Here is a 25,924-nt window from a genome sequence, read left to right on the forward strand (position 1 = left end):
CCGGGCCAGGCAGAAACCACCCAAGACTGAGGGGCTCGTGCCAGAGCGGTGGCCACAGGTAAGAACCCGGGACCAGGCTGTGTGTGGCGGGAATCCTCCATGTCCCAGGGCTCAGCACAGCAAAGGAAGACCAGCCGGGTCACCCTGGTAGCCATCTGTCCCTGTCCCACCTGCAGAGTCAGAACAGCCTCTCCCCAGTGGGGATCATCTCTCTCTGCCAAAGCAACAGCGGTCCCTGCCCCAACCAGACTACCCCACTCAGTGGAGTTACGGATGCTGCTCCAGCATCCTAACACTGCCCAGCTGGCGCCTGCCTGTGCTCACCCACACCCCCCAGGCCGGCCTTCCCTGCAGCCTGGGCTTGGCCACCGTGGCCTGATTGAGCACTGAGGCCTCCTGGGCACCCAGCCCCATCACTGCACCTGCCACTTCCAGCCCCACCCCACTGGCTCAGGGCTTCTTCCCAGCGGCGCTCATCATGAAATCAACATGCACGCAAGTCGTCTCAGGAAACTTTTTAATGAAAGTGTCGGCAGTTCTTTCCCCCACGGTGGTGTGTAGGTGGCTGAGCTCAGATTGCAGCTGCTAAGACACCAGCCACTTACCGAGAGAAAGCCAGGCTGCTTCAAACCCAGGGCCCGAGGCAAAAAAGCATCACTTCTGGTCGGGGAGTCTGGAAGCCATGCCTTGTGGGAGGTCACACTGGCATCTAGGCCTTTGCCTGCATTGCAGAAGGAGAGCCGGGTCCCCCTCCTGGAGAACGCCGTGTTCCCCAGCCCCGCACCGGCTTTGCCACCACACAGGCTTTCGAGCCAGGAGGCGGGTAAGACGTAGCTGTAGACCCAAAGCAACCATCAGCCCTGGGGCCCTGCGGGAGAGGAGCACTTTTAGAACATGGAAAAGTGTGGTCATCCCATCATTAGACAGCACACATCCTACATAAATAAAAAGTCGTAAGAGGAAGGAGGTTGGAGAGGGAACAAAAATTGGCCAGAGATTGATAGACTGGTTTCCAATTTCAAGGTAACAGATGCACATCATGAGACCAGAGGAGACCGAGACAAGGGCTGGATTTGGCTTTTCTAAGCAACATGTGTTCCTGCGCAGGGCTGGATGGTCGCTGAGACAGAGATGGAAGCCAGGACAGGGGAGGCCACCGGGCCCAGATAGGTACAGAGAGCAGAGGCTCCTGTTCTGTCCTCGCCACCCACGAGGGTGACACTGCTTGTAAATGGTGGCTGTGCTCTCCCAGCACAAAAAAAGCACAACTAAATCCACACTGCACACAGAGGCAGACAGAAAGCCTTCAAGTGGCTCTGTTTTCTGCTCCCTGAATCACCAGGTCCACAAGCAGAGAGGAGTGTCAGGCACATGGCCCCGCTGTCAGGCTCCCCAGTGAGCTGTGGGCTCAGCAGGAGCTGCCCACTGACACACAGGGGCACCCACTCCTCCCTGGAGTCCTGGGCTGCCACGGGAGAGCTGGGCTACCTTTTCAGGTGGTCCAGAAGGAAAAGGAAGGGGAGCAGGTTGGCCTCCGGCAGGGACAGCAGCAGGTTGAGCATGCAGCTCTCCTTTGCAACTGGATCTGGAAGAGCTGCAGGAGGCGGTGGGTTACTCCTCAGGGTCACAACGAGCCAGAGACCTCTCCCGAGGTGGTCACATGGAGCACCTGGGGCTTGTGTCCCTGCACAGCCCAGGCTCGTCATCATCCTCAGTCTCACAGTTCTGGCCCCCAGTGAGGACCCTGTGAGGGGCGCTGGTGTGGGGTATGAGCCACCTGAACGCCTTTTCTCTACCTCACACGGGTCAGCAGCACGCGGCAAACAGCAGCAGGAGGAGCCGCGGGAGCAGCCGCTCATGGGCAGAGCTGCCCTTGGACAACTCCTGCCACCACCCCCTCCCCAGAGGAGCCCAAGGCAGGGGAGGCTCGGCGTGGAATGAAACAGGGGAGTGACGGACACAAAGAGGTGGGAAGTGGGAGGCCCCAGCCCCACCAAGTACGCAGAGACCCGCTCGTCGTCCTGAACACCACAGGGGCACCTGCAGGCTGGGAGAGCAGGTCCTCTGTGCATGGGCCTGGGAGGCAGACCTGCCCTAAGGGTGATGCAGAGGCTACAGGTGCTGCACGTGCCAGCGCCCACTCTAGACATCAGCCTCCAGGTTGACTAAGGGTCAGGCTATGTTCGAACCCATGTTCGACTGGGCCAGGACCCGTGGCTAGAGCACCTGGGCACCCTCCTTCAGCCCTGGTCGGCAGGAAGGACAGCAGACTTTAGGACCCCACAGCATGGCAGTGCTGACTATTTCAGCCTCTTGGTCTCCTTGAGGAATAAGGACCGGGAGCCCTCTGGGGATGGGCGAGGGCTTCCAGGACAGGCTCGGTTCTGGTCCCCTGCTTTCTGAGGTTGGGTTAAAATGCCGACCATGGCAGAGGGGGCACAGCTCGGGTTCCCACACCTCACTTTTCACAGCCTCCAAGGGCAGCAGTGCACGTGGAGGAGACGTCTCCCATGAGGCCAAGGCCTCCAGTGCTCACCGATGCCCTCTGTGAAGTTGGGGTAGAACTCGTCAGTGAAGAGGGGCTCCAGCAGCTCACGGAAGTACAGCTTCAGCGTGCCCGCGATGGCGTTCACGTCCATCTCGCTCCTCATCACCGACACGTCCTTGTTATCTGGAAAGAGCACGGAAATGCTGCGGCCTCCTTGAGGATCCCGAGTGAGTCACCCGCCATCCCTGCCTTGGCTAAAGCACCGTCCCTGCCACACTGACCATAGTGCGGTTCCTTCCCGGGCTTTGAGCAGCTCATCTGACTCCTCCCAAGAGCTGTGCATGGTTCTGTGTCTGCAGAGTTGATGGGGGTGCGTGGGCATTCCCATTCCTCTCCCCTGCTTGGCCCCATGTGATGGCCAGGAGGAGGCCAGTGTGGCAGGACACAGTGCCTGCGTGGGGAATGGGTGGCTCTGCCCTGTATATAGCAACCACCCCTGCACCAGTGCCTTCTGATAGCAGGAAGGCCATGGGAGAATCTGATTGGTTTCAGTGTTTGGACCCAATTGGCCATTGGTGCTTACATCCTCACCACAGGCCAGGTCCATTCTGGGCCCCCAGAGGGAGCTGAAACTACCACAGGGCCCTCCCAGGGATGCTGGGCATTCTAGGGATCCTGGTCAGGGTGGGTGGTGTGTGCCCCAAAGAAGGGTCTGCAGGCACACAATCCTGTTGCTTTGAAGATGCTGGGAAGGACCCTCTGGGGTCTCAGTGCCCTCCCCTGGCATTTGGGTCAGCTCCAGGTCTTTCACAGCCTCTGAGGGTTGGTGAGATGGAGGCAGAGATGTTAAAGCCCCGGTCTGAGCTGGGTCCCATCAGTGCCTTCTGCCCTCTGCATCCTCACACAGGGCAGTGGACAGACTGCACTGAGTCCTGGGCTTCCACCTCCTGTCCACCCCCAAGGCAGGAAGGCCAAGGCCCTGAGGAAGCCCCTGGTGCACCCCAGCAAGCAGCATCTGTAGCTAGGATGGTTTAAAAACTGGCCTCTACAGAAGCTCCTTCTACAACTCTTGTCTTCTCTTTCTTAAAAATAATATAACAGTAAATGAAGAAAAGACACAGAGAAGGATGTGACATGCCCTGGCCATGGAGCGCTCTGAGATCTCATCGTGGACACGGCCGCCCACACCTCCATCCCATCCTGCGCAGGCCGACACTCACTGACGCCGAAAGCTGCCTTCAGTGCCTGGATGTCCGTGGCCACTCTGGATACGTGATAGATGCCCACCTCCTCCATGCCGCAGCGCTCAATCTCCTCCACACACTGGCACACGATGTAGGGCACCTTGGACGTCTCTCTCCTGCAGGAGGAGGGAATGTTCTCAGTGTCCTGACAGCCCTGCTTGGGCCACAGCACAGGAGACCTGCCCCCTATCTGCACACCCGGAGGTGGGGTGAGGACGGTGACGAAGGTGCCCAGGTCTGGGGCTGCACACAGAGCCTTGTGCATGCCTGTCCTCCCTCTGCAAGCTCGGTCCTCATTGCAAGTACTTTCTCAGGACTTTTCTAAGAGGCTGAAGCAGCCAGACCCTCTGCAAGTCACATATGATCTTTGTGGGATGGTCAGGAGGCCTAAGTCAAGTCAGCACAGCAAGGGCATCTGAAAGATTCCAGATCTGGGGTTAGCAACCTGTGCTCCCAGCTGGGAGATCAGGCTCGGTGTTGGTGCTGCCATCCACGTGGTGTGTGAGAGGAGAATCCCCTGACCCCTGCCCCGGGCCCAGGCCTAAATAAACATCCCACGAATAAAGGGTTGGCTCAGCACCAGTGCCCCAAGTCCTGCGATGCTAAGTGCGTTTCTCCTCTGAGTCTTAGCAATGAACAATTCCAATACCTCCACACAGGACACTAGAGTAAGAATACTTCAAAGTCAGAACACAGTGCTGTGCAGAGGCCTTTAGTTCTGTTTTGCAACTGGATTTAGCAGCACATCAAAGCAGCTTCTCAAGCCACCCTCATTAGCCGTGGTTATTTGGAGGGGCTGCTGATGGAGTCCTCGATGCTCATGCCCAGAGCCCTCCCAGAGTGCTACCAAGTGGCTGCCATGCAGTTGGGGGTGGGGAGTGGTGTTTAGACACAGAGAGGAGTCCAGGGTATGACTGATGGAGGCCCTGGCCCACGTGACCAGCAAGGTCCGGGGCCCAGCCAGATTCCATCCTGGGGAAGCAAATGAATTCTCTAAGGAAGTGATGTGTGCCTGCAAGAACTGCTCTCAAAGCAACAAACAGGCTTCTCTTGGCAACTGACTCATGACAAAAGGGCGGGGGTTAGTTACAACCATTCAACAGGAACCTGGGACCGTGACAAATTCCAAGCAAGGCCAGAAAACCCTGCATTTGGGCAGTTCCTGGAGCCAGCCTACTGCTTCCAAGCAAGGCAGCAAAGACATTCCTGAGCTGGTTTGGAGGAAACACAGGAGGTAGCTGAACACACCAAGTGTTCCCTGGGGCCTGACCTCACCGTGCAGCGGCCACGCACAGAGAGGAGAGACCCACACATGCTCTTTTCTGCAGAAACAGCTGAAGGGACAGGCGCCCTCAGTGCGTGAGCCCAAGCCCCTCTGCACTCACTTGGTGACCACAGCAATCTTGACTCCGAAGACCCGTCTGTTTTCGGGACGGCATCCTCTTCAAGCTGAACTCCCTACTGGTGAACTTGACCAAGGGCTTTACTTCAATCTATAGTGGGGAGAAGGGGCACAGTCCTCTAATGCTCCTGGTCCTCATAGCCCAAGGTCCCAAGGGCCCCTAGAGGACTCACCAAATATTTCTACCCACAAGGCACGCAAAGGTCTCAGGATGAGGTGAGACTGCCCCTCGGGGAAGCCCCTAGTCTACTTCAGAAAGAGCAAGGATTTTGAATGCCCACCTCGGCCTCCCAAAGTGCTGGGATTACAGGTGTGAGCCATAGTGCCTGGCCTTTCTTGGAGTCTTATACCATTAGGAGGCATCCAAGGATTGGAAAGAAATTTTTATGCAAAATCTGAGGCTTACCCCGATTTGCCTGTCTCTGTTCCTGGATTTTCCCTTTCAACTTAGAAACACTCTGGAGGCCCCAAACTCTAACCTCTGTGTCATCAGCCCATGAAGACTACTGCTTTCTTCCTGAGATCTATTTCTCTGTGCAAGTTTTGAATTTTTATTGGCAAGAGAGTTTGTCTGATACAAACTACTTTGTGATTACTGAAACAGGTTTTTGTTTGTTTGTTTGAGACAGGGTCTTGCTCTGTTCCCCAGGCTGGAGTGCAGTGGCACAATCATGGCTCACCACAGCCTCGACTCCCGGGTTCAAGCCATCCTCCCGCCTCAGTCCCCTCAGTAGCTGAGATTACAGGCACACAACACCATGCCTGGTTAATTTTGTATTTTTAGTACAGACGGGGTTTCTCCATGTTGCCCAGGCTGGTCTCAAGCTCCTGAGCTCAGGCAATCCATCCACCTCATTCTCCCAAAGTGTTGGGATTAGAGGCGTGAGCCACCACGCCAGGGCTGGAACAGTTATTTAAAATATTTTTCAGGCAGGATGCTGTGGCTCACGCCTGTAATCCCAGTACTTTGGGAAGCCAAGGCGGACAGATCCCTTGAACTCATCAGGAGTTTGACACCAGCCTGGCTAACATGGCGAAACCCCGTCTCTACAAAAAATAACAAAAGTAGCTGGGCATGGTGGCACGCCCCTGTGGTCCCAGCTACTCTGGAGGCTGGGGTGGGAAGATCACTTGAGCCAAGGAGGGCAAGGTTGCAGTGAGCTAAGGTCGCACCACTGCACTCCAGCGTGAGTGACAGAGTGAGACTCCATCTCAAAAAACCCCACACGCCTGGCGTGGTGGCTCATGCCTGTAATCCCAGCACTTTGGGAGGCCAAGGTGGGCGGATCACGAGGTCAGGAGTTCGAGACCGGCCTGGCCAACATGGTGAAACCCCATCGCTACTAAAAACACAAAAATTAGCTGAGTGTGGTGGCGTGTGCCTGTAATCTCAGCTACTCAGGAGGCTGAGGCAGGAGAACTGCTTGAACCAGGACCCGGGAGGCGGAGGTTGCGGTGAGCCGAGATCACACCATTGCACTCCAGCCTGGGCAGCAAGAGTGAAACTCTGTCTAAAAAAAAACCCACACAAAAATAAAATCTTCCACTTTAAAAATGCTTTTTGTTGATTAAAGTAGGCTGGGCATGGTGGCTTAAGCCTGTAATCCTAATTACTCAGGAGGCTGAGGTGGGAGGATCATTTGAACCCAGGAGGTTGAGGCTGCAGTGATCTGCGATGGCGCCGCTGTACTCCAGCCTGGGTGACATAGTGACACCCTGTTTCAAAAAAAAAAGAAAGAAAAAGGTTAAAACGGTAAATTTTGTTATATATTTTACCACAATAAATAGAATGGGAGTAGAGGCTGAGAGGCTGTTGAATTAGGTACTGTGAAACACTGCAAGGAAGCAAAAATAGCAAAATATTGGCCGGCAAAAGACTGAATGGGCTCCATCCTTTCAGCCTGCAGGGGCTGAGGCCCCCCATGGCCCCCTGGGTTAAGGTTTCAGCATCGACCATGAGATGCCATTTGTTCTTTTCCATTTGAAGAACACGTCAAATCGGGCTGTTAAATGGAGAAACAGAGGGGATAGTCACCCCTTCGCTCAATCCTTGAAGTCCCTGTTTTGATTTATTTTGGGTCATATTAATGATTTTAATGGCTTGGGCAGGTCCTCAGGGTCTCGTCTGCCGAGACCAACAGTAAGGGACAAAGTGTGGGTTTTATTCCAATTGGAGCATCCGTCCCAGTGATGGAAATTCAAGAGCAGAAACACCTGAGACCACTGGAATATTCTGCAAAGCTATTGCACCAGTGATCAGGCTAAGGCGGACTTGTTTGCCTTCTATCTTATGCCCCAGGGAACAGAGAGAGTTCCTCCTTTACATTTAGTGGGGTCTCTGGGGAAACAGTGTCAATTAAGGCCATAAAAGTTTGCTTAGTGCATGGGAACCAATGGACTCCCAAGTTTGTGAGAGCAACTGTCCTCTGTAGTGGCGAGGGTCAAGGAGTATGCTGTGTCCCTAGCAAGGCTGGAGTGGTCATGGGTGCTCTATTTTGGAGGATGTGATGTGGGCTCACATCTTGAGGATTTGGGTTTGGATTCTCTGTATAAGTTGTTTTAGAAGCGCCTGGACCTCTTTGGGGTCTTACTGTAAATCTGATTATTGGGGAAGCCCAGGTTGCAAAGTTGCCAATCCCAGGGTTGGGGGGTGGCCATGGAAGTTCTGAAATGGGGGTCTTTTCCTTGCCAGTAGGATTTGGTGCTTTGGGATGAGCAGACGGGGTCCTGGAATCAATCATTCCAGGCCATCGAGGGCCTCTGTAGGACTAGTCACATGAGGCCGGGCATGGTTGTTCATACCTATAATCCCAGAACTTTGGGAGGCCAAGGTGGGAGGATTGCTTGAGGCGAGGAGTTCAAGTCCATTCTGGGCAACACAAGGAGACCTCATTTCTACAAAACTAAAAACAATTACCCAGACATGGTGGAGTGTGTCTGTAGTCCCAGCTACTCAGAAGGCTGAGGCAGGATCACTTGAGCCCACAAGTTTGAGGCTGCAGTGAGCTGTGACTGCGGCACCACACTCCAGCCTGGGTGACAGACGGAGATCCTGTCTCTAAAAAAAACAATAAAACAAAAGTGTAATCACTTGACTAGTTAGGGGAGCGCCACCATGCCTAATTTTTTTTTTTATTTTATTTTCAGTAGAGACAAGGTCTCACTATGTTGCCCGAGATGGTCTTGAACTCCTGGACTCAAGCAATCCTCCCTCCTTGGCCTCCCAAAGTGCTGGGATTACAGGTGTGAGCCAGTGCGCCCAGCCTGGAAACAAAAAAATGAATCTCTGTAACTGAAGTCCCAAATAGGAAACTCTGAGCTTTTGGGGATACTTAATTTTTTCATCTCCTAAAATTTAAAGTGGCAAATGAGGATGGTCATGGTGGCTCTGGCCTGTAATCTCAGCACTTTGGGAGGCCAAAGTCAGGAGTTCGAAACCAGCCTGGTCAACATGGTGAAACCCCCGTCTCTACTAAAAGTATAAAAATTAGCTGGGTGTGGTGGCGCTTGCCTGTGATCCTAGCTACTCAGGAGGCTGAGGCAGGTGAATCACTTGAACCTAGGAGGCGGAGCCTGCAGTGAGCTGAGATCGTGTCACTGCACTCCAGCTTGGGCAACAGAGTGAGACTCCATCTCGAAACATAAATAAATAAAGTGGCAAATGAGAGAGGAAGCAGGTTTTGGAAGTGCGTAGATGCCTCAAAGGTCAGCATTTGATCTTACTGCCTACGAGTTCCCAGTAAAAGCAGAACATGTGAAAGGACTCTGAGGCACAAAAATACAGTTGGATAGTCCTGGGCAGGCAAGAGGAAAGTTGAGTAAATGTGTGTCTAAAATGTGCATTTCTAGGCTGGGCACAGTGGCTTACACATATAATCCTAGCACTTCAGGAGACTGAGGCAGGAGAATCACTCGAGCCCAGGAGTATCACTCGAGCCCAGGAGTGCGAGATCAGTTTGGGCAACATAGTGAGACCCTGTCTCTACAGAAATAAAAATTAGCTGTGGTGATGAGTACCTGTAGTCCTAACTACTCAGGATGCTGAGGCAGGAAAATCACTTGAGCCCAGGAGGTGGAGGCTGCAGTGAGCTGTGATTGCACCATTGTTGCCCTCCAACCTGGGCAACAGAGCAAGACCTGTTTCTAAAATAATAAAAAAAAATAATAAAATGTACATTTCTAACTTCATTTCAAAGTTAAGGCCAGGTGCAGTGGCTCATGCCTGTAATCCCAGCATTTGGGAGGCTGAGGCAAGGGGATCACTTGAGCCCAGGAATTCGAGACCAGCCTGTACAAAATAGTGAAACCTTGTCTCTAAATTAAAATAAAAGTAAACAAAGTCAAACATTTTTTAAAAAATCAGAACAGAAACGTTTAACTGCGTACTTCTAGGCCCAACAGAGTAGGGGTTAGCACAGGCACAACCAGGTTGCATATCCATATACAATCTGCCCTGGCAGGAAGGACAACCTTTTCTTCCAGGCTTAACCACTCTAGGAGACCCAGATTATTTTAAATTATAGCGTCAACAATTTAAAGCAGGTTTTACTGTAAGGCACAATCTCAATAATTAATAGGGCAATATAATAAATACATAAAAGCTCAGACTTTTATGTCTCAGAAAACAAGACTCTTGAATGGGCCTGGAAGTTTTGCCATGTCCCCCAAAGTACTCTCAGTTGCATCCTTCGGAACCTTACAACACATACACATATACCTCCCTCATCCTTTTGTGAAGAGTGTATTCATCACTAGATTAAGAGGATTTGGATAAAATTTATAAATGTACAAACTTTGCTACCAACGACTCACATATTTACTTTCCTAGCTCATCAGTTTACGTCCTAGAAAAACTCCAGATCCACATTAACCAGCTGTTTCCTATTTTTCATTTTATGATGCTGTTTCCACTTTCACCTGCAAAGTGAGTAATAGTAATACCTATTACAGTAATCTAAGTAACACCATTTAGAGTAATTTCGTCTTTAGTATTGTATTTATACTACTAAGAAAGCCGCCGACGATTCAAGCTGCACTCACTGGTGAAACCCTATGCTATATATGTAATTAATTTATTTCCTAAATTCTTACCTCCCTCCACCCCCTCCATTGGAAAATAAACTCTAAAGAATGCAAAAGTTGTTGTGTGTTTTTGTTCAATACTTAAGAGCAGTGCCTGGCACCTAACAGTCAATATCTGCGAACTTTGACGAATGAATGGTATATTTATATTATGCAATATTACTATGAAGCCATGAAACACAATGAGTTAGAGTGGTACCAGCTAATTTAATGGAATTTCCAGAAGTATGAAGCTAAGAAAACGAGAAGAAAAGTGTCAAAAATATGATCCCACTTTTTTTTTCTTCCCTGAAACAGAGGCTTGCTCTGACGCCCAGGCTACAGTATAGTGCTGCCATCATGGCTCACTGCAACCTCAAACTGCTGGGCTCAGGGAATGCTTCCACCTCAGCCTCCCATGTAGCTGGGACTATAGGTGTGTGCCACAGTGCCCAGCTAATTTATTTTAAATTATTTTTTGTAGAGACAGGGTCTCCCTATGTTGCCCAGGCTGGTCTCAAACTACTGGGCTCAAGTGATCCTCCCACCTCAGCTTCCCAAAGTGTTGGGATTACAGGTGTGACCCACTGTTCCCAGCCTAATCCCATTTTTGAAAAGTACACCCCAAAATCCATACACTGGTGAGGAAGTGGAGAACGTGGAATCCTCATACACAGAATGTAAAATGGTAGAGCTCTGGAAAACATTTTAGCAGTTTCTCAAAATGTTTAACATAGCTACTACACGACCCAGCGATTCAACTCCTACATATATACCTAAGGTAACTGAAAGGGTTATGTCCACACAAAAATTTGCAGAGGAACTTGTACACACTTGTTCACAGTAGCATTATTCACGATAGCCCAAAGTGGCAAAAACTCAAATGTTCATCAACTGATGAACAAATAAGGTATGAACTATCATTCAGACATATAAGAAATGAAGTGCTAATACATGCTACAACAGGGATAGACCTTGATAACATTTTGCTAAATGAAAAAAGCCAAACAAAAGGTCACATGTTGTATGATTCCATTTACATAAAATACCTAGAATAGGCAAATCCATAGAGACACAAAGATCAGTGACTGCCCAGAGCCAGAGGGAGTGGTGAATGTGAAATGACTACTAATGAGTACAGACTTCTTTTTGAGGTATTGAACATATTATGGAATCAGATAGTGGTGATCAATGCATAACTTTGTGAATATACCAAAAACCACTTGAAAGGTACATTTTAAAAGCCTGAACTTTAAGGTATGTAAATTTTATCTCCATAAACCTGTTATTTTGTTAACATATGCTTATTTGCAAATGAATACATGGATAATGAGGAATAATATGAAAGGTTAATGACAACCTTGGTGATAGGGTACACACTGGGAGAGGAAGGTAAGTGTTGAGGTAGAAGAAGACAAAAACTAAAAGACGGAAACAATAATCCAGGGCCAGAGGCCATGAGTTAGGAGATGGAGCAAGACTAAGTGTACAAAGAAATGAGCATAAATCACAAAAATGAGGGAACTAGGGTTGAAAAATCCAGCAAGTAGTTTGTAATGGGGGAGACGAAGCAAACCTAAGTAACTGCAAGGATTCAACGGAGTCTGCAGAAAATGCAGAAGGGAGAGAAAAACAATGAAAAAATGGATCAGAAGATTTAAAATTGGCTCTACCCCACCAAAGTTTTAAAAAGCACGCAAGAAGAAAATTCAATTGCTCCTGGGCAAGAATTCTTGGGCCCAGTGGGGTAGAACCAAATCATGATAAGGAGACACCAGTGTTTTGTAAGCAAGAGAATATATTAAGCAGAGAAAAGCAGCATTTATCGGGAGAAAAGGTCTCACTGTGATTGTTCTGGAATAAAGTAGCCCCATCAGACTGCCTCAGGAACTCATGGTGGAAGAGGTGCCACTGGAAAATGGCTTAGTCGGGATCTTCCCCAAGAACACTAGAAGAGACAGAGAAAGAATAAGAATAGCTTTAAATTTTAGCAGATACTTCTTTTTCTTGCTTAATTAAAATAAATCTTATTGACCTAATATTTTTGAGACTGGGCTCTTGCAATGCTGCCCAAGCTGAACTCAAACTCCTAGGCTCAAGAGATTCTCCCACTTCAGCCTCCTGAAAAGCTGGCACTACAGGTGCGCACCACTGGGCCCAGTATAATGGCTATTTCTTGACAAATCTTGACAATGCCACCAGTATGTTTTTCTTTAGAGACAGAGTCTCGCTTTGTAGCCCAGGCTGGAGAACAGTGGTGTGATCCTAGCTCACTGCAGCCTCAAACACCTGGACTCAGGAGATCCCCCTGCCTCAGCCTCTCAAGTAGCTGAGACTACAGGTGCGCACTACCACACCTGGCTGATTTTATTTTATTTTTTTATTATACTTTAAGTTCTAGGGCACATACACCTGGCTAATTATAAAATGTTTATTTGTACAGACAGGGTCTCGTTATGTTGCCCAGGCTGGTCTCGAACTCTCGGCCTCAAGCAATCCTCTCCTCTTCACCTCCCAAAGCCCTGAAATATGCCCACATCCAGCCTGCCACCAGTTTCTTTGCATACTTCTTTCCTAGGCTTGACCAAGACCTTTACTTTCTTTTGTGTACAGCTCAGCATTAAAAAAAAAAGTTTAGGCTGGGCACAATGGGGCACGCCTGTAATCCCAACACTTAGGGTGGCCAAGGCGGGAGGTTTGCTTGAACCCAGGAGTTCCACACCAGCCTAGGCAAGATGGCAAGACCACGTCTCTCCAAAACAATTTTTGTAAAATTAGCCAGGTGTGCTGGCGCGGGCCTGCAGTCTCAGCTAGTGAGAAGACTAAGGCAAGAGGAACTCTTAAACCCAGGAGTTCAAGGCTACGGTGAGCTGTGATCACCACTCCAGCCTGGGTGATAGGGTGAGACCCAGTCTCTGAAAACAATTAAAAATAAAAAAAGTTGAATAATGAGTCTTCTTTTTAGAGACAATGTATTTTTCCTCTTTAACTTTTTGTTTTCCTTAGGCTATATGCACAACAGACAAAGTTGAAATTTAATCTTAATCTCTTAAACCCTTACTGTCCAAACACATCAAACTCAAAAAAAAAAAAAAAAAAAAAAAGGTGAAAGGTGTACAAGAGAAAAAAGGGAAGTAATCTGTGCCAAATGTACATTCCTTCCACAATTTGGGACAAAAATGATGCCTACCTGGTCTCTGGGTGCCAAAATAAGACATTAGAGACACTCCCCTCCTTCAAGAAATAAAACTGGAATCAGACACTAAGATACAATTAAACAGACTTTGAAAGTCGGTATGCTCTACTGGGAGGTGTCTCACAGCTGGCAGGGTCAAGTGCAACTAGAATAAAAGCTCCTAAGGGCAGAAACTAAGTGGCTCACTTCCTCTGTAACACTACCGTGCCCAGCACTGTACCAGCACCCCAGCAGAGTCAACAACTTTCAGTCAAGCCACACACTTACGGTCTCATCATCCAGTGGAGGCCGCAGACGAGACACAGTGTGCCAAATCCCAAATGCACAGGGTGCCAGATAAGTCTGCAGGAGGCAGGAGGACTAGGGAAGCCTTCCAGGCAAGGTGATCCCTGAGCTGAGTTGTTTTTCTTTTGAGTTTGGAACATTAATTTAATCGGAGCAAAACAAGGGACATGAAAAGGGCAAGGAAATAAGAAAATGAGCTGAGTTTTGAAGGCAATGATCAGATGAAGTGAGAGAAGAATATTCCAGCAGAGGGAGACAAGGAGACTGCAGAGGTTTCAAGGGGCCGAGAGCTGTTCGGTGCAGCTCAGTGAAGCACCTAAACAGAGGTGGGGTAGGAGAACAGGGGTCAAAGCCCAGTATTGAAGTGTTGTGGATACCAAGCTAAGGAGACCTTATTACGAAGGTAGTGGGGCCGTTGAAGGGTTTAAATGGGAGAGTGATTGTGAACAGATTAATAGTTTGGAAAGATACAGGCAGAAGTAAACCTCTGGATTTAACCAAAAAATAAAGGACAGAACCACAATGAAGATGTTGGAAAAGATCAGGAAAAACACGGTTAAAAGATATTCACTCTTTTCTCTTATTTACAGATTTCCTTTACGGAATTACCAAATTATTCTTTGAAAATAGAAAACTCAGAAGTGGCTGAGAGCAGTCAGTCAGTCTTCAGAATGTAAAAACTACTATTCTGAAGAAGTAGATATTACATTATTAATTTCATTTCAAGATGCTTTAAAAACGAGCCTTTTGATACACACTGCATGTTTTAAGAGTATGTCACAGTAACTCTAAATCTTATTTGAGATTAACAGAAGAAGAGCACTATAAATTTTAAAGGCTTCACAGACAGGGATCATCTGTTATGTTCACTTTGGAACAGATCATAATTGTCCCTCCCCCTCAACATACCCAAAATACATTGTTTAAGGCTACTTTCTTAATGGTCATGTTATTTCACAGCAAAAGACTGAGGTCACAATGATTTCTGAGCTGACAGAAAACCCCATGGGGGTTCTTTACCTCGCAGCTAGTCTATTCAGTACTAACAATTCCAACCACCAGAAAGAATTTCCCTGCCTAGGCTTATTTTGTTGGCACACCACAACACAAAAAAATCTCCTGGGGCCGGGTGAGGTGGCCAGTGCCTGTGATCCCAGCACTTTGGGAGGCCAAGGCAGGCGGATCACCTGAGGTCGGGAGTTCCAGACCAGCCTGACCAACATGGAGAAACCCTGTCTCTACTACAAATACAAAATCAGCCAGGGGTGGTGGCACATGCCTGTAATCCCAGCTACTTGGGAGGCGGAGGCAGGAGAATCGCTTGAATCCGGGAGGCGGAGGTTGCGGTGAGCCGAGATCATGCCAATAGACTCCAGCCTGGGCAACAAGAGCGAAACTCTGTCTCAAAACAAAATATCTCCTGACATTTTATATCTAATAAGAAAAGATTTAACAATGATCAGAATAGGAACATCTTTAATATCAGGCAAATTTAACAGCTTTCTCAGTGGATTTCTCAGTAGACTGTGACAAATGACCTTGAAATAAACTCATATTCGCTCTTAAGAAATATTCTATATTTGAATCTTCTTAACAGCAAAAGCCCCAGGAACTTTTTCCTCAACTCCCTAACAACAGCAGCAAAACAAGAGATTCTCGGCTCTCTTTATTTTTAAAAATCACAATAACTACCCTTGTATTTACTATTTACGTTTACCATATATCACCATTTACTATCACCATCATTTCATAAAAGACGCTTTATTTTAACACCAAGAAAGCAGAACTTTTTTAAAGAAAGGATAGTCCTTCAATCGAATAAACTGAATTATATAAAAGACTCCCAATATTGTCCTTTTTTTCTTATTTCTGTTCCCTTACTGAGCTGAGCAGTTTGCATAATACCACACACAGGTTAGTCATGTGATTTAAATATGTATACGATAGTAGTTTTGATACTATCACTTAAGTCATATGAAATATCAGATGCACTGTGTGTCAAGTCAGTTATAGAGAACCACTGCTTCAGAGAAATCGCATCTGAGGAGGAAACACCGCAGATACACCCCCTAAAAGTTCACCTTTGAAACAGAAATTTTGATACAAACTTCGCTTTAACTACAACTGTAATTGTAATTATTACACTTATTCTCCACTCACTAGATACTGTACTTGACACTCACGTTATTTGGTTGGCTACCAACGGGCATCAGTGATAAAGCTTTCCTATGGCACAACATTCACTTTCTTACTGAAAATGTCAAGAAAACCCCTACACACCTGCAAACATTAGGAAGCATTCTCCAGCTATCTAAAAAGCCACACTGAGTCGGCTAAGCGACTCTGTGTGGTGTACACTAAATCAAAGGAGAAAAGGTGTTTTTATGGAGGAAAAAAATACTGGACCAGCCATTTATTCATAGAAACAATTTTACCCACAACAATACTTGTCCTTTCACTATATACCCTTCTATATTGGTTTGGTTATTTTATAACATACTTGTATATTGTAATGGCTGTTTTTTGTTTGTTTTTTTGAGACAGAGTCTCATTCTGTGGCCCAGGCCCAGGACAGCAGTGGCGAGACCTCGGTTCACTGCACCCTCCGCCTCCTAAGCAATTCTCCTGCCTCGGCCTCCCGAGCCGCTGGGATCACAAGCGTGTGCCACCACGCCCGGGGCTAATTTTTATATTTTTTGTAGAGACGGGGTTTCACTACTTTGGCCAGGCTGGTATCAAACTCCTGACCTCAGGTGATCCGCCCGCCTCGGCCTCCCAAACTACTGAGATTACAGGCATCAGCCAGGGCGCTCGGCCTTACTATGTCTGGTTTTTGTTTTTTTGAGACGGAGCCTGGCTCTGTCGCCCAGGCTGGAGTACAGTGGCGCGAACTTGGCTCACTGCAACCTGATGCAACTAACCACGTCTCAAGAAGAAAGGACGATCCGTCGGCCTGGGGCGCCGGCCACAGCAGAAGCAGCACCAGCAGCAGGCCTGGGGTCCACCGCCCGTTGGCCCCTGCTCCTCCGCGCTGCGCCCTCCGGGCCACTAAACAACGCTGTCCCCGCCCCAGGAAAGGGACCCGGGCCATGGGGCGGCAGCCCCAGCCTCTCCCGGAACGCCGGAAAGGCAAGCACGAGGGTCGCACCCGGCCTGTCTGCACACAGACAAGCCGCAAGCGGGGTCCCAGAACCAGCTGAACCCCAACACCAAGGGACGCAAGCCCGTGGGTCTCGGCGGCGAAGCCTGCGGGTTGTCCCAGGAGCCCCGAAGCCCAGAACGAGGACGGCGCGGGAAGGGAAAGGCGCAGGCGCGGGACACACTGGAGGGGCCCAGGAGCAGGGACGGCGCAGGCGCTGGGCCTGCCGGGGTCTGCGGGGACGCCCGGGCGCGGTCGTGCGGGCGGCGCTGAGGCGATAAACCAACCCGCCAGCGAAGACTGCGGGAACCCGGCCGTAACTCTTACCGCGCGGCACCGTATCGCTCCCTCGCAATCTCCTGGTTGGGGCTGGGCGGTGAGCTCACCCGGTGGCTCAGCCGAGACCCGTTGAGTCCGGCCTCAGGGAAGCAGCCAACCCCGCGGCGCCGCTTGCCGGGTCCGCCCTGCCTCCCTGCGGCCCCCGCCCTTGGCCAGCCCCTTCGCGCTCAGCAGGGCTGCGGCCGTCTGCGCAGGCGCTGTGGAGGCCCCGCCTACATTCCTTCACTGCGCAGGCGCCGCTGTCCCCCACCACCACCCCCTCCCCTTACCCCGTCTCCAGCTGGCGTCCGTCTCGGCACTGGGTCGCGCAGGCGCCCTGCCACTTGGCCGGTCAAGAAAAAAAGTAGCCGGCCAGCCGGTGCGCATGCGTCAGGTCTTGGGCTGGAGCCTGGCAAGGCGGATCCATTCAGAGGCCCCACTGGGCCCACCGGAATGATGCTCAGAGTCCGCTAGTCCCAGAGGTTCTCCTCAATGTGTTTACCGTGTGCCAAGGACTGTGCTATGCATGAGCCCGACAGTGGTGAGGAAAACACAAAGCCCTGTCCTCCTGGCACTCCCGGTACATAAGGGAACAGACAAAAAAATAAGCGAGTAACATATATATATATATATGTATATATACACACACACATATTTACATATATATGTATGTATATATATAATATTAAAGAAATTCTGGTGGAGTTCGAGTTCCATCGGCCCCCATCCGGGCCACCCTGCCGCCTTAGTGGCTGCTCCTCCCCAGAACGCTGATGCCTAAGAAGAACCGGATTGCCATTTATGAACTCCTTTTTAAAGAGGAAGTCACGGTGGTCAAGAAGGATGTCCACATGCCTAAGCACCTGGAGCTGGCAGACAAGAATGTGCCCGGCCGGGCACGGTGGCTCACGCCTGTAATCCCAGCACTTTGGGAGGCCGAGGCGGGCGGATCACGAGGTCAGGAGTTCAAGACCAGCCTGGCCAAGATGGTGAAACCCCGTGTCTACTAAAAATACAAAAATATTAGCCGGGCGCAGTGGCAGACACCAGTAATCCCAGCTAGTCGGGAGGCCGAGCAGGAGAATTGCTTGAACCCAGGGGGCGGAGGTTGCAGTGAGCTGAGATCGCGCCCCTGCACTCCAGCCTGGGAGACAGAGTGAGACTCGGCTCAAAAAAAAAAAAAAAAAGAATGTGCCCAACCTTCACGTCATGTGGTCCCGAGGCTACTACGTGAAGGAACAGTTTGCCTGGAGACATTTCTACTGGTACCTTACCAATGAGGGTATCCAGTATCTCCGTGATTACCTTCATCTGCCCCTGGAGATTGTGCCTCCCACCCTACGCCGCAGCCGTCCAGGGACTGGCAGGCCTGGGTCTAAAGTTCTGGAGGGTGAGCGACCTGCAAGACTCACAAGAGGGGAGGCCGACAGAGATACCTACAGAGGGAGTGCTGTGCCCCCTGGTGCCGACAAGAAAGCCGAGGCTGCGGCTGGGTCAGCAACCGAATTCCAGTTTAGAGGCGGATTTGGTCGTGGACGCCGTCAGCCACCTCAGTAAAACTGGAGAGGATTATTTTGCATTGAATAAACTTACAGCCAAAAAGACTTAAAAAAAAAAAGAAAAAAGAAAAAAATTGTATTATGTCGCAAATGAACCCGTTGCAATGATCATACAGGTTCTTTCCTTTGATAGTTTGTACTACTTTAATAGTTTTATCTTTTATTACATCATCTTAGTTTCCTAGGAAAACCCCAACTTGGTCGTGATACATGTTTAATCCATTGCTGGATTATTTGCTAATATTTTATTTAGCATTTTTGCATATATGTCCATAAGAAGTTAGTCTATACTTTTGCCTCCTTGTACTATTTATGTCTGGTTTGGTTTTAAGCCTATACTAAATTCACAATGAGTTGGGAGAATTCCATTTTCTTCTTTTTCTGAAAGATTATGTAGGCTGGGCACTGTGGCTTACACTTGTAAAACTAGCACTTGGGGAGGCCGAGGCGGGTGGACTACCTGAGGTCGGGAGTTCAAGAACAGCCTGGCCAGCATGGTGAAATCCCATCTCTATTAAAATACAAAAAATTAGCCGGGCGCACCTGTAATCCCAGCTACTCTGGAGGCTGAGGCAGGAGAATCGCTTGAACCTGGGAGGCGGAGGTTGCACTGAGCGGAGATCACGCCGCTGCACTCCAGTCTGGGCTACAAAGCCAGACTTCCCTCAAAAATAAATAAATTAATTAATTTTAAAAAATTATGTAGAAGATAAAAACTTTATGTTCTTTTTAATGTTTGCTGTCTATAAAATCATCTGGGCCAGGTGCTTTTCTTTGGTTTTGTCTTTTTGTGAGATTTCTGAGGGGATGGGATACAGATTTTAAAATAAACATTCAATTCCTTTAATGGTTCTAGATCTAGACAAACTTTTCTGTTTCTCCCCACTTCATTTTTATGCAGTTATATTTTTCTTTTGAGACAGAGTTTCTCTGTCGCAGTCACGCGATCTTGGCTCACTGCAACCTCCGCCTCCCAGGTTCAAGTGATTCTCCCGCCTCAGCCTCCCGCGTAGCTGGGGTTACAAGCATGTGCCACCACGCCCAGCTAATTTTTGTATTTTTAGTAGAGTTGGGGTTTTACTATGTTGGCCAGGCTGGTCTCGAACTCCTGAGGTCAGGTGATCTGCCAACCTCAGCCTCCCAAAGTGCTGGGATTACAAGCATTAGCCACCCCACCTGGCCTGGAGTTATATTTTTCTATAAAACTGCCTGTTTTGATATTTTAAAAAATCACTGGCATAACGTGGTTTATGTAATGTCCTTATGATTTTTGTCTTAATATTATTTATTTATTTATTTAATATATTTATTTAGAGATGGAGTCTTACTCTATTGCCCAGGCTGGAGTGCAGTGGCCTGATCTTGGCTCACCGCGACCTCTGCCTCTCAGGTTCAAGCAATTCTCCTGCCTCAGCCTCCTGAGTAGATGGGATTATAGGCACCCACCACCACCCCCAGCTATTTTTGTGTGTGGTTTTTTGTTGTTGTTGTTGTTGTTGTTTCTTTTTGTGAGACAAAGTTTCGCTGTTGTTGCTCAGGCTGGAGTACAATGGCGCAATCTCGGCTCAGCACTACCTCCATCTCCCGGGTTCAAGCAGTTCTCCTGCCTCAGCCTCCTGAGTGGCTGGGATTACAGGCATGTGCCACTATACCAGGCTAATTTTATATTTTTAGTAGAGATGGGGTTTCTCCATGTTGGTCACGCTGTTCCTGAACTCCTGACCTCAGGTGATCCGCCCGCCTCAGCCTCCCAAAGTGCTGGGATTACAAGGGTGAGCCACGGTGCCTGGCCATTTTCGTATTTTTAGTAGAGATGGAGTTTCACCATGTTGGCCACGCTGGTCTCAAACTCCTGACCTCAAGTGATCTGCCAGTCTTGGCCTCCCAAAGTGCTAGGATTACAGGTGAGAGCCACCGCACCAGGCCTAGCCACCACGCCTGGCCCATTTATTTCTAAATAGACAATACATTTGTATATTTCAAAATTCAGAAGGCACCATCTCAACCCCGTCCCTATTCTGTAGTTTCTCAGATGCAACCAAACAGATTCAGTTTCTTGGTATCTTTCTAGAGGTAGTTTATGAATATAAACAAATATCCAAATAAACAAATGTTCTTTTGCTTTTTTTATACAAATGTTACTTTACTGTACCTATTGATCTGTTCTTTTCTCTTTCTTTCTTTTTATCATTTTATTTTATTTTTTGAGACAAGGTCTTGCTCTGTGGCCTAAGCTGGAGTATAGTTGTGCAATCTGGGCTCACTGCAGGCTTGACCTCCCAGGCTCAAGCGATCCTCCCACCTCAGCCTCCTGAATAGCTGGGACTACAGGGATATGCCACCAAGCCCGGCTAACTTTTTTTATGTATTGTAAAGGCAGAGTTTCACCGTGTTGCCCAGGCTGGTCTCAAACTCTTGGGCTCCCGTGATCTGCACAGGTAGGCCTCCCAAAGTGCTGGGATTACAGGCATGAGCCACCATGCCCAGCCTCCACCTCTTACAGTGGACCTGATATTATAATGCCCACTTCCTATGATGAAAAGGAACTGAATGAGTGTGGGATCTCTAGGACCGCGCTGGCATATAATGGGCCCTTGGGGTTTAGTTTAGTAGCAAATTAAAAGGTGCCCATTCCTCAAAACCTTCTATAGACATCTTTCAGGAAACTGCCATGGATAAATATCTGCAAATCAAAGCAAAACTTTAGGGACAAACTACATGAGTCTTCACCTGTGAATTTTGCATCTATGATGCAAATGACACCCCCTCTAAGGTGTTACTCTTCTGCAGTGCACTACCTGTGCAACTGTCCTCAGCAAAGATAGAGTAATCTGCAGTAACTGAGTGGTGGCTGCCCCCTTTACAGAGGCATAAGTTCTCAACTTGCCACAGTCTGCACCATTCCACTTTGTGCTGTGCCTGGTCCATTTTACTCACTGATATTACCCAATCTCTGAAGGTGTTTAAGTTTGACCATTGACCTCTCATTTCATAGTGAACATCAGAGAAGTGAAAGGATTCACCCGAGATCACTCAGCAAGTGTGCAGTGTCAGCAAGTTAGCAGTAAGTCAAAACTAGGCCTTAAGGCTCTTGTCACTTCAGAGCAGGACTCTTACTGCCATGCAGCTACCTCTCTCACCAGGTGGTCCAAGGCATTTGGTTGTCTCTGGCTTTGGTGGTTGTGGGGAGGGGTGGATCAGAGATGCCCTGGGCCACGTTGGCTCTAGGCCACATGCAAGCAAGCTGGAAACTGAATTGCCTCTGCAGCTGCAGAAGACTAATTTCTATATTGATATTTGGAAAAACTAACAGCTGGAAAACGCCAAACTCATTTTTAAAAATATGATCATATTAAATGACGTTAGATGCATCATTTATATATTGCTCGCAGTGCCAGTATCCTCAAATATGGTTTTAATTTTAGTAGATATCTTGCTAGGGGAAGCACATTTCTAAGTTATCCAGATATAGGGCCCTCTTTCCTTCTCTTTCTGTCCACACGCAACCAGATTCTTTGTGGAGTTAAAGTTGACATTTATTTAAATGCGTCTTGGTGTCTGGTTTTTTCACCTTTAATTTAGGGTTTTCTATCTGGGATGAAAAAGAATCACTTGGAGGGATTTTTCAAAATACCAATGGCCAGGCCACTATCCAGTCAATCAGAAGCAAAATCTCCTTGGATGGGACCTAGAAGTCTTTACAGTTTTCTAGCATTTTAATGAACATCCCTGATTAAGACCCATCGGGTCTTAAGAGTGTGGCATATGCATTATTCAAGTTCCTAGAGGCTCTCTAAAACAAAAAAAAATCTGCTTTATTCTCTGCCTGGTGTTGATGGGTCAGTCTCTTTAGCCGTTAGTCTGATCCTAGAAATTTATGGTCATAATTTGATGAGCAATGTTGGGAATGGCTTCACCTTCTTTTTTTTTTGTTTTGTTTTGTTTTGAGACAGAGTCTCACTCTGTCAACCAGGCTGGAGTGTAGTGGCGCAATCTCCGCTCACTGCAACCTCCACCCCAATACTTTCATTTTTAAATATTATTTATGGCATCCAGATTTGCATAAGATGGACTGGGTCAATGGCCATGCCCTTTATAAATCAATATTCTTAAGTTCTGCAAATTCAGTTTCCTAAAGAGCCAAATCACATCCTACTCATCAGCAAGGCGGGTAGACATCATTTTCACAATCACTTCTAATTTTCCACCATTGTAAAAAAAACATATGCAATCAATTTCTTATTGTAAAATAAACAATTTACTTTTCCAGGACCCACTGCCTCCCCGCTCCCTTTTTTTTTTTAAATGACCTTGAACCCTTTGTCACGAGTCAGTTGCCAAGAGAAGCCTGTTTGTTGGTTTCAGAGCAGTTCATGCAGACACAGATCACTTCCTCTGAGAATTCATTTGCTTCCCCAGAATGGAATCTGGCTAGGCCCCTGACCTTGCTGGTCACATGGGCCGGGGCATCCATCAGTCATACCCCGGACTCCTATCTGTGTCTGAACACCACACCTCACCCCCAACTGCACGGCAGCCACTTGCATAGCACTCTGGGAGGGCTCTGGGCATGAGCAGCGAGGACTCCATCAACAGCTCCCCCAAATAAGCCCTGCTAATGAGGGTGGCTTGAGAAGCAGCTTTGATGTGCTCCTAAATCCAGTTGCAAAACAGAACTAAAGTTAAGGCCTCTGCACAGCACTGTGTTCTAACTTTGAAGTATTCTTACTCTAGTGTCCTGTGTGGTGGTGTTGGAATTGTCCATTGCTAAGAATCAGAGGAGAAAAGCACTTAGCATCGCAGGACTTGGAGCACTGGTGCTGAGGCCACCCTTCATTCATTCGTCGGATGTGTGTTAAGGCCCAGGCCCAGGGCAGGGGTCGGGGATTCTCCTCTCACACAGCACGTGGGTGGCAGGACCAACACCGGGTCTGATCTCCCAGCTGGGGGCACAGGCTGCTAACCCCAGGCCTGGAATCTGTCAGATGCCCTTCCTGTGCTGACTTTACTTAGACAGGCCTCCTGACCTTCCCGCAAAGATCATGTGTGATTTGCAGGGGTTCTGGCCGCTTGAAAATTTCCTGAGAAAGTACATGCAATGAGGACAGAGCTTGCAGAGGGAGGACAGGCATGCAGAAGGCTCTGTGTGCAGCCCCAGACCTGGGTACCTTCGTCACCATCCTCATCCCGCCTCTGGGTGTGCAGATAGGGAGCAGGTCTCCTGTGTTATGGCCCAAGCAGGGCTGTCAGGACACTGAGAACATTCCCTCCTCCCGCAGGAGAGAGAGGTCCAAGGTGCCCTACATCAGGTGCCAGGGTGTGGAGGAGATCAAGCACCGAGGGATGGAGGAGGTGGGCATCTACCACGTGTCTGGAGTGGCCGCAGACATCCAGGCACTGAAGGCAGCCTTCAACGTCAGTGAGTGTCGGCCTGCGCAGGGCGGGATGGAGGTGTGGGCAGTGGTGTCCGCGATGAGATCTCAGAGTGCTCCATGGCCCAGGCATGTCACATCCTTCTCTCTGTCTTTTCTTCATTTACTGTGTTATTATTTTTAAAAAAGAGAAAACAAGAGTTGTACAAACAGCTTCTATAGAAGTCAGTTTTTACACCATCGTACCCACTCATGCCACTTGGTGGGGTGGACCAGGGGCTTCTGTGGGGCCTTGGCCTTCCTGCCGTGGGGGTGGACAGGAAGGTGGAAGCCCAGGACTCGGTGCAGTCTGTCCACTGCCCTGTGTGAGGATGCGGCGGGCAGAGGGCACTGATGAAATTCAGCTCAGGCCGGGGCTGCAGCATCTCCGCCTCCATCTCACCAACCCTCACAGGCTTTGAAGGACCCGGACCTGCCTCAAATGCCAGGGGAGGGCACTGAGACCCCAGAGGGTCCTTTCCAGTATCTTCGAAGCAACGGGATTTTGTGCCTGCAGACCCTTCTTTGCAGCACACACCACCCACCCTGACCAGGACCCTAGAATGCCCAGCATCCCTGGGAGGGCCCTGTGGTAGTTTCAGCTCCCTCTGGGGGCCCAGAATGGACCTGGCCTGTGGTGAGGATGTAAGTACCAATGGCCAATTGGGTCCAAAGGAAGACACAGGTTCAAACACTGAAACCAATCAGATTCTCCCATGGCCTTCCTGCCTATCAGAAGACATGGTGCAGGGGTGGTTGCTATGTACACGGCAGAGCCACCCAATCCCCATGCAGGCACTGTGTCCTGCCACACTGGCCTCCTCCTGGCCATCACATGGGGCCCAAAGCAGGGGAGAGGATGGAATGCCCACGCACCCCCATCAATCTCTGCAGACACAGAACCACGTGCAGCTCTTGGGAGGAGTCAGATGAGCTGCTCAAAGCCTGGGAGGTACCCGCACAGTGGTCAGCGTGGCAGGGACGGTGCTTTAGCCAAGGCAGGGATAGCGGGTGACTCACTCGGGATCCTCAAGGAGGCTGCTGCATTTCCGTGCTCTTTCCAGATAACAAGGACGTGTCGGTGATGATGAGCGAGATGGACGTGAACGCCATTGCAGGCACGCTGAAGCTGTACTTCCGTGAGCTGCCCGAGCCCCTCTTCACTGATGAGTTCTACCCCAACTTCGCAGAGGGCATCGGTGAGCACTAGAGGCCTTGGCCTCATGGGAGACGTCTCCTCCACGTGCACTGCTGCCCTTGGAGGCTGTGAAAAGTGAGGTGTGGGAACCTGAGCTGTGTCTCCTCTGCCATGGTCGGCATTTTAACCCAACCTCAAAAAGCAGGGGACCAGAACTGAGCCTGTCCTGGAAGGCGTTGCCCATCCCCAGAGGGCTCCCCATCCGTATTTCTCAAGGAGGCCAAGTGGGTGAAATGGTCAGCACTGCCATGCTGTGGGGTCCTGAAGTCTGCTGTCCTTCCTGCAGACCAGGGCTGAACACTGGTGCCCAGGTGCTCTTGCCATGGGTCCTGGTCCAGCCAAGCATGGTTTCAAACATGACCTGACCCTTAGTCAACCTGGAGGCTGATGTCTAGAGTGGGCGCTGGCGCCTGCAGCACCTGTAGCCTCTGCATCACCCTTAGGGCAGGTCTTTCTCCCAGGCCCATGCACAGAGGACCTGGTCTCCCAGCCTCCAGGTGCCCCTGTGGTGTCCAGGACGACGAGCGGGTCTCTGCGTACTTGGTGGGGCTGGGACCCTCCCACTTCCCACCTCCTTGTGTCCCTCACTCCCCTGTTTCATTCCATGCTGAGCCTCCCCTGCC

The 25,924-nt window shown here is 49.3% G+C and overlaps 2 protein-coding genes, 1 long non-coding RNA gene and 1 pseudogene across 3 annotated transcripts; 2 read left to right on the forward strand and 2 right to left on the reverse strand.

The window, feature by feature from the left end:
- The window catches only part of LOC100596141, a 240,503-nt pseudogene extending 223,268 nt beyond the window's left edge, over positions 1–17,235 (reverse strand).
- Positions 501–1,572, reverse strand: LOC115835973. The gene is made up of 2 exons (XR_004030957.1): positions 1,489–1,572; positions 501–868 (listed from the first exon to the last, which is right to left on the reverse strand). It is a non-coding gene; the product is annotated as an uncharacterized LOC115835973 (long non-coding RNA).
- Positions 17,236–17,496: 261 nt separating the features above from the next.
- Positions 17,497–18,690, forward strand: LOC115835970 (40S ribosomal protein S10-like). The gene is made up of 2 exons (XM_030815805.1): positions 17,497–18,017; positions 18,322–18,690. The coding sequence occupies exons 1-2, from the start codon at positions 17,907–17,909 to the stop codon at positions 18,688–18,690; spliced, it is 480 nt and encodes a 159-aa protein (XP_030671665.1). The 5' UTR covers positions 17,497–17,906.
- Positions 18,691–23,250: 4,560 nt separating this feature from the next.
- LOC115835971 (breakpoint cluster region protein-like) lies at positions 23,251–25,381 on the forward strand. The gene is made up of 2 exons (XM_030815806.1): positions 23,251–24,111; positions 25,168–25,381. Exons 1-2 carry the CDS (start codon positions 23,823–23,825, stop codon positions 25,311–25,313), a joined length of 435 nt encoding a protein of 144 aa, XP_030671666.1. The 5' UTR covers positions 23,251–23,822; the 3' UTR covers positions 25,314–25,381.
- The last annotated feature ends 543 nt before the right edge of the window (positions 25,382–25,924 follow it).

Source organism: Nomascus leucogenys, chromosome 7b (assembly GCF_006542625.1).
Source record: "Nomascus leucogenys isolate Asia chromosome 7b, Asia_NLE_v1, whole genome shotgun sequence".
NCBI classification, from domain to species: Eukaryota; Metazoa; Chordata; class Mammalia; order Primates; family Hylobatidae; genus Nomascus; species Nomascus leucogenys.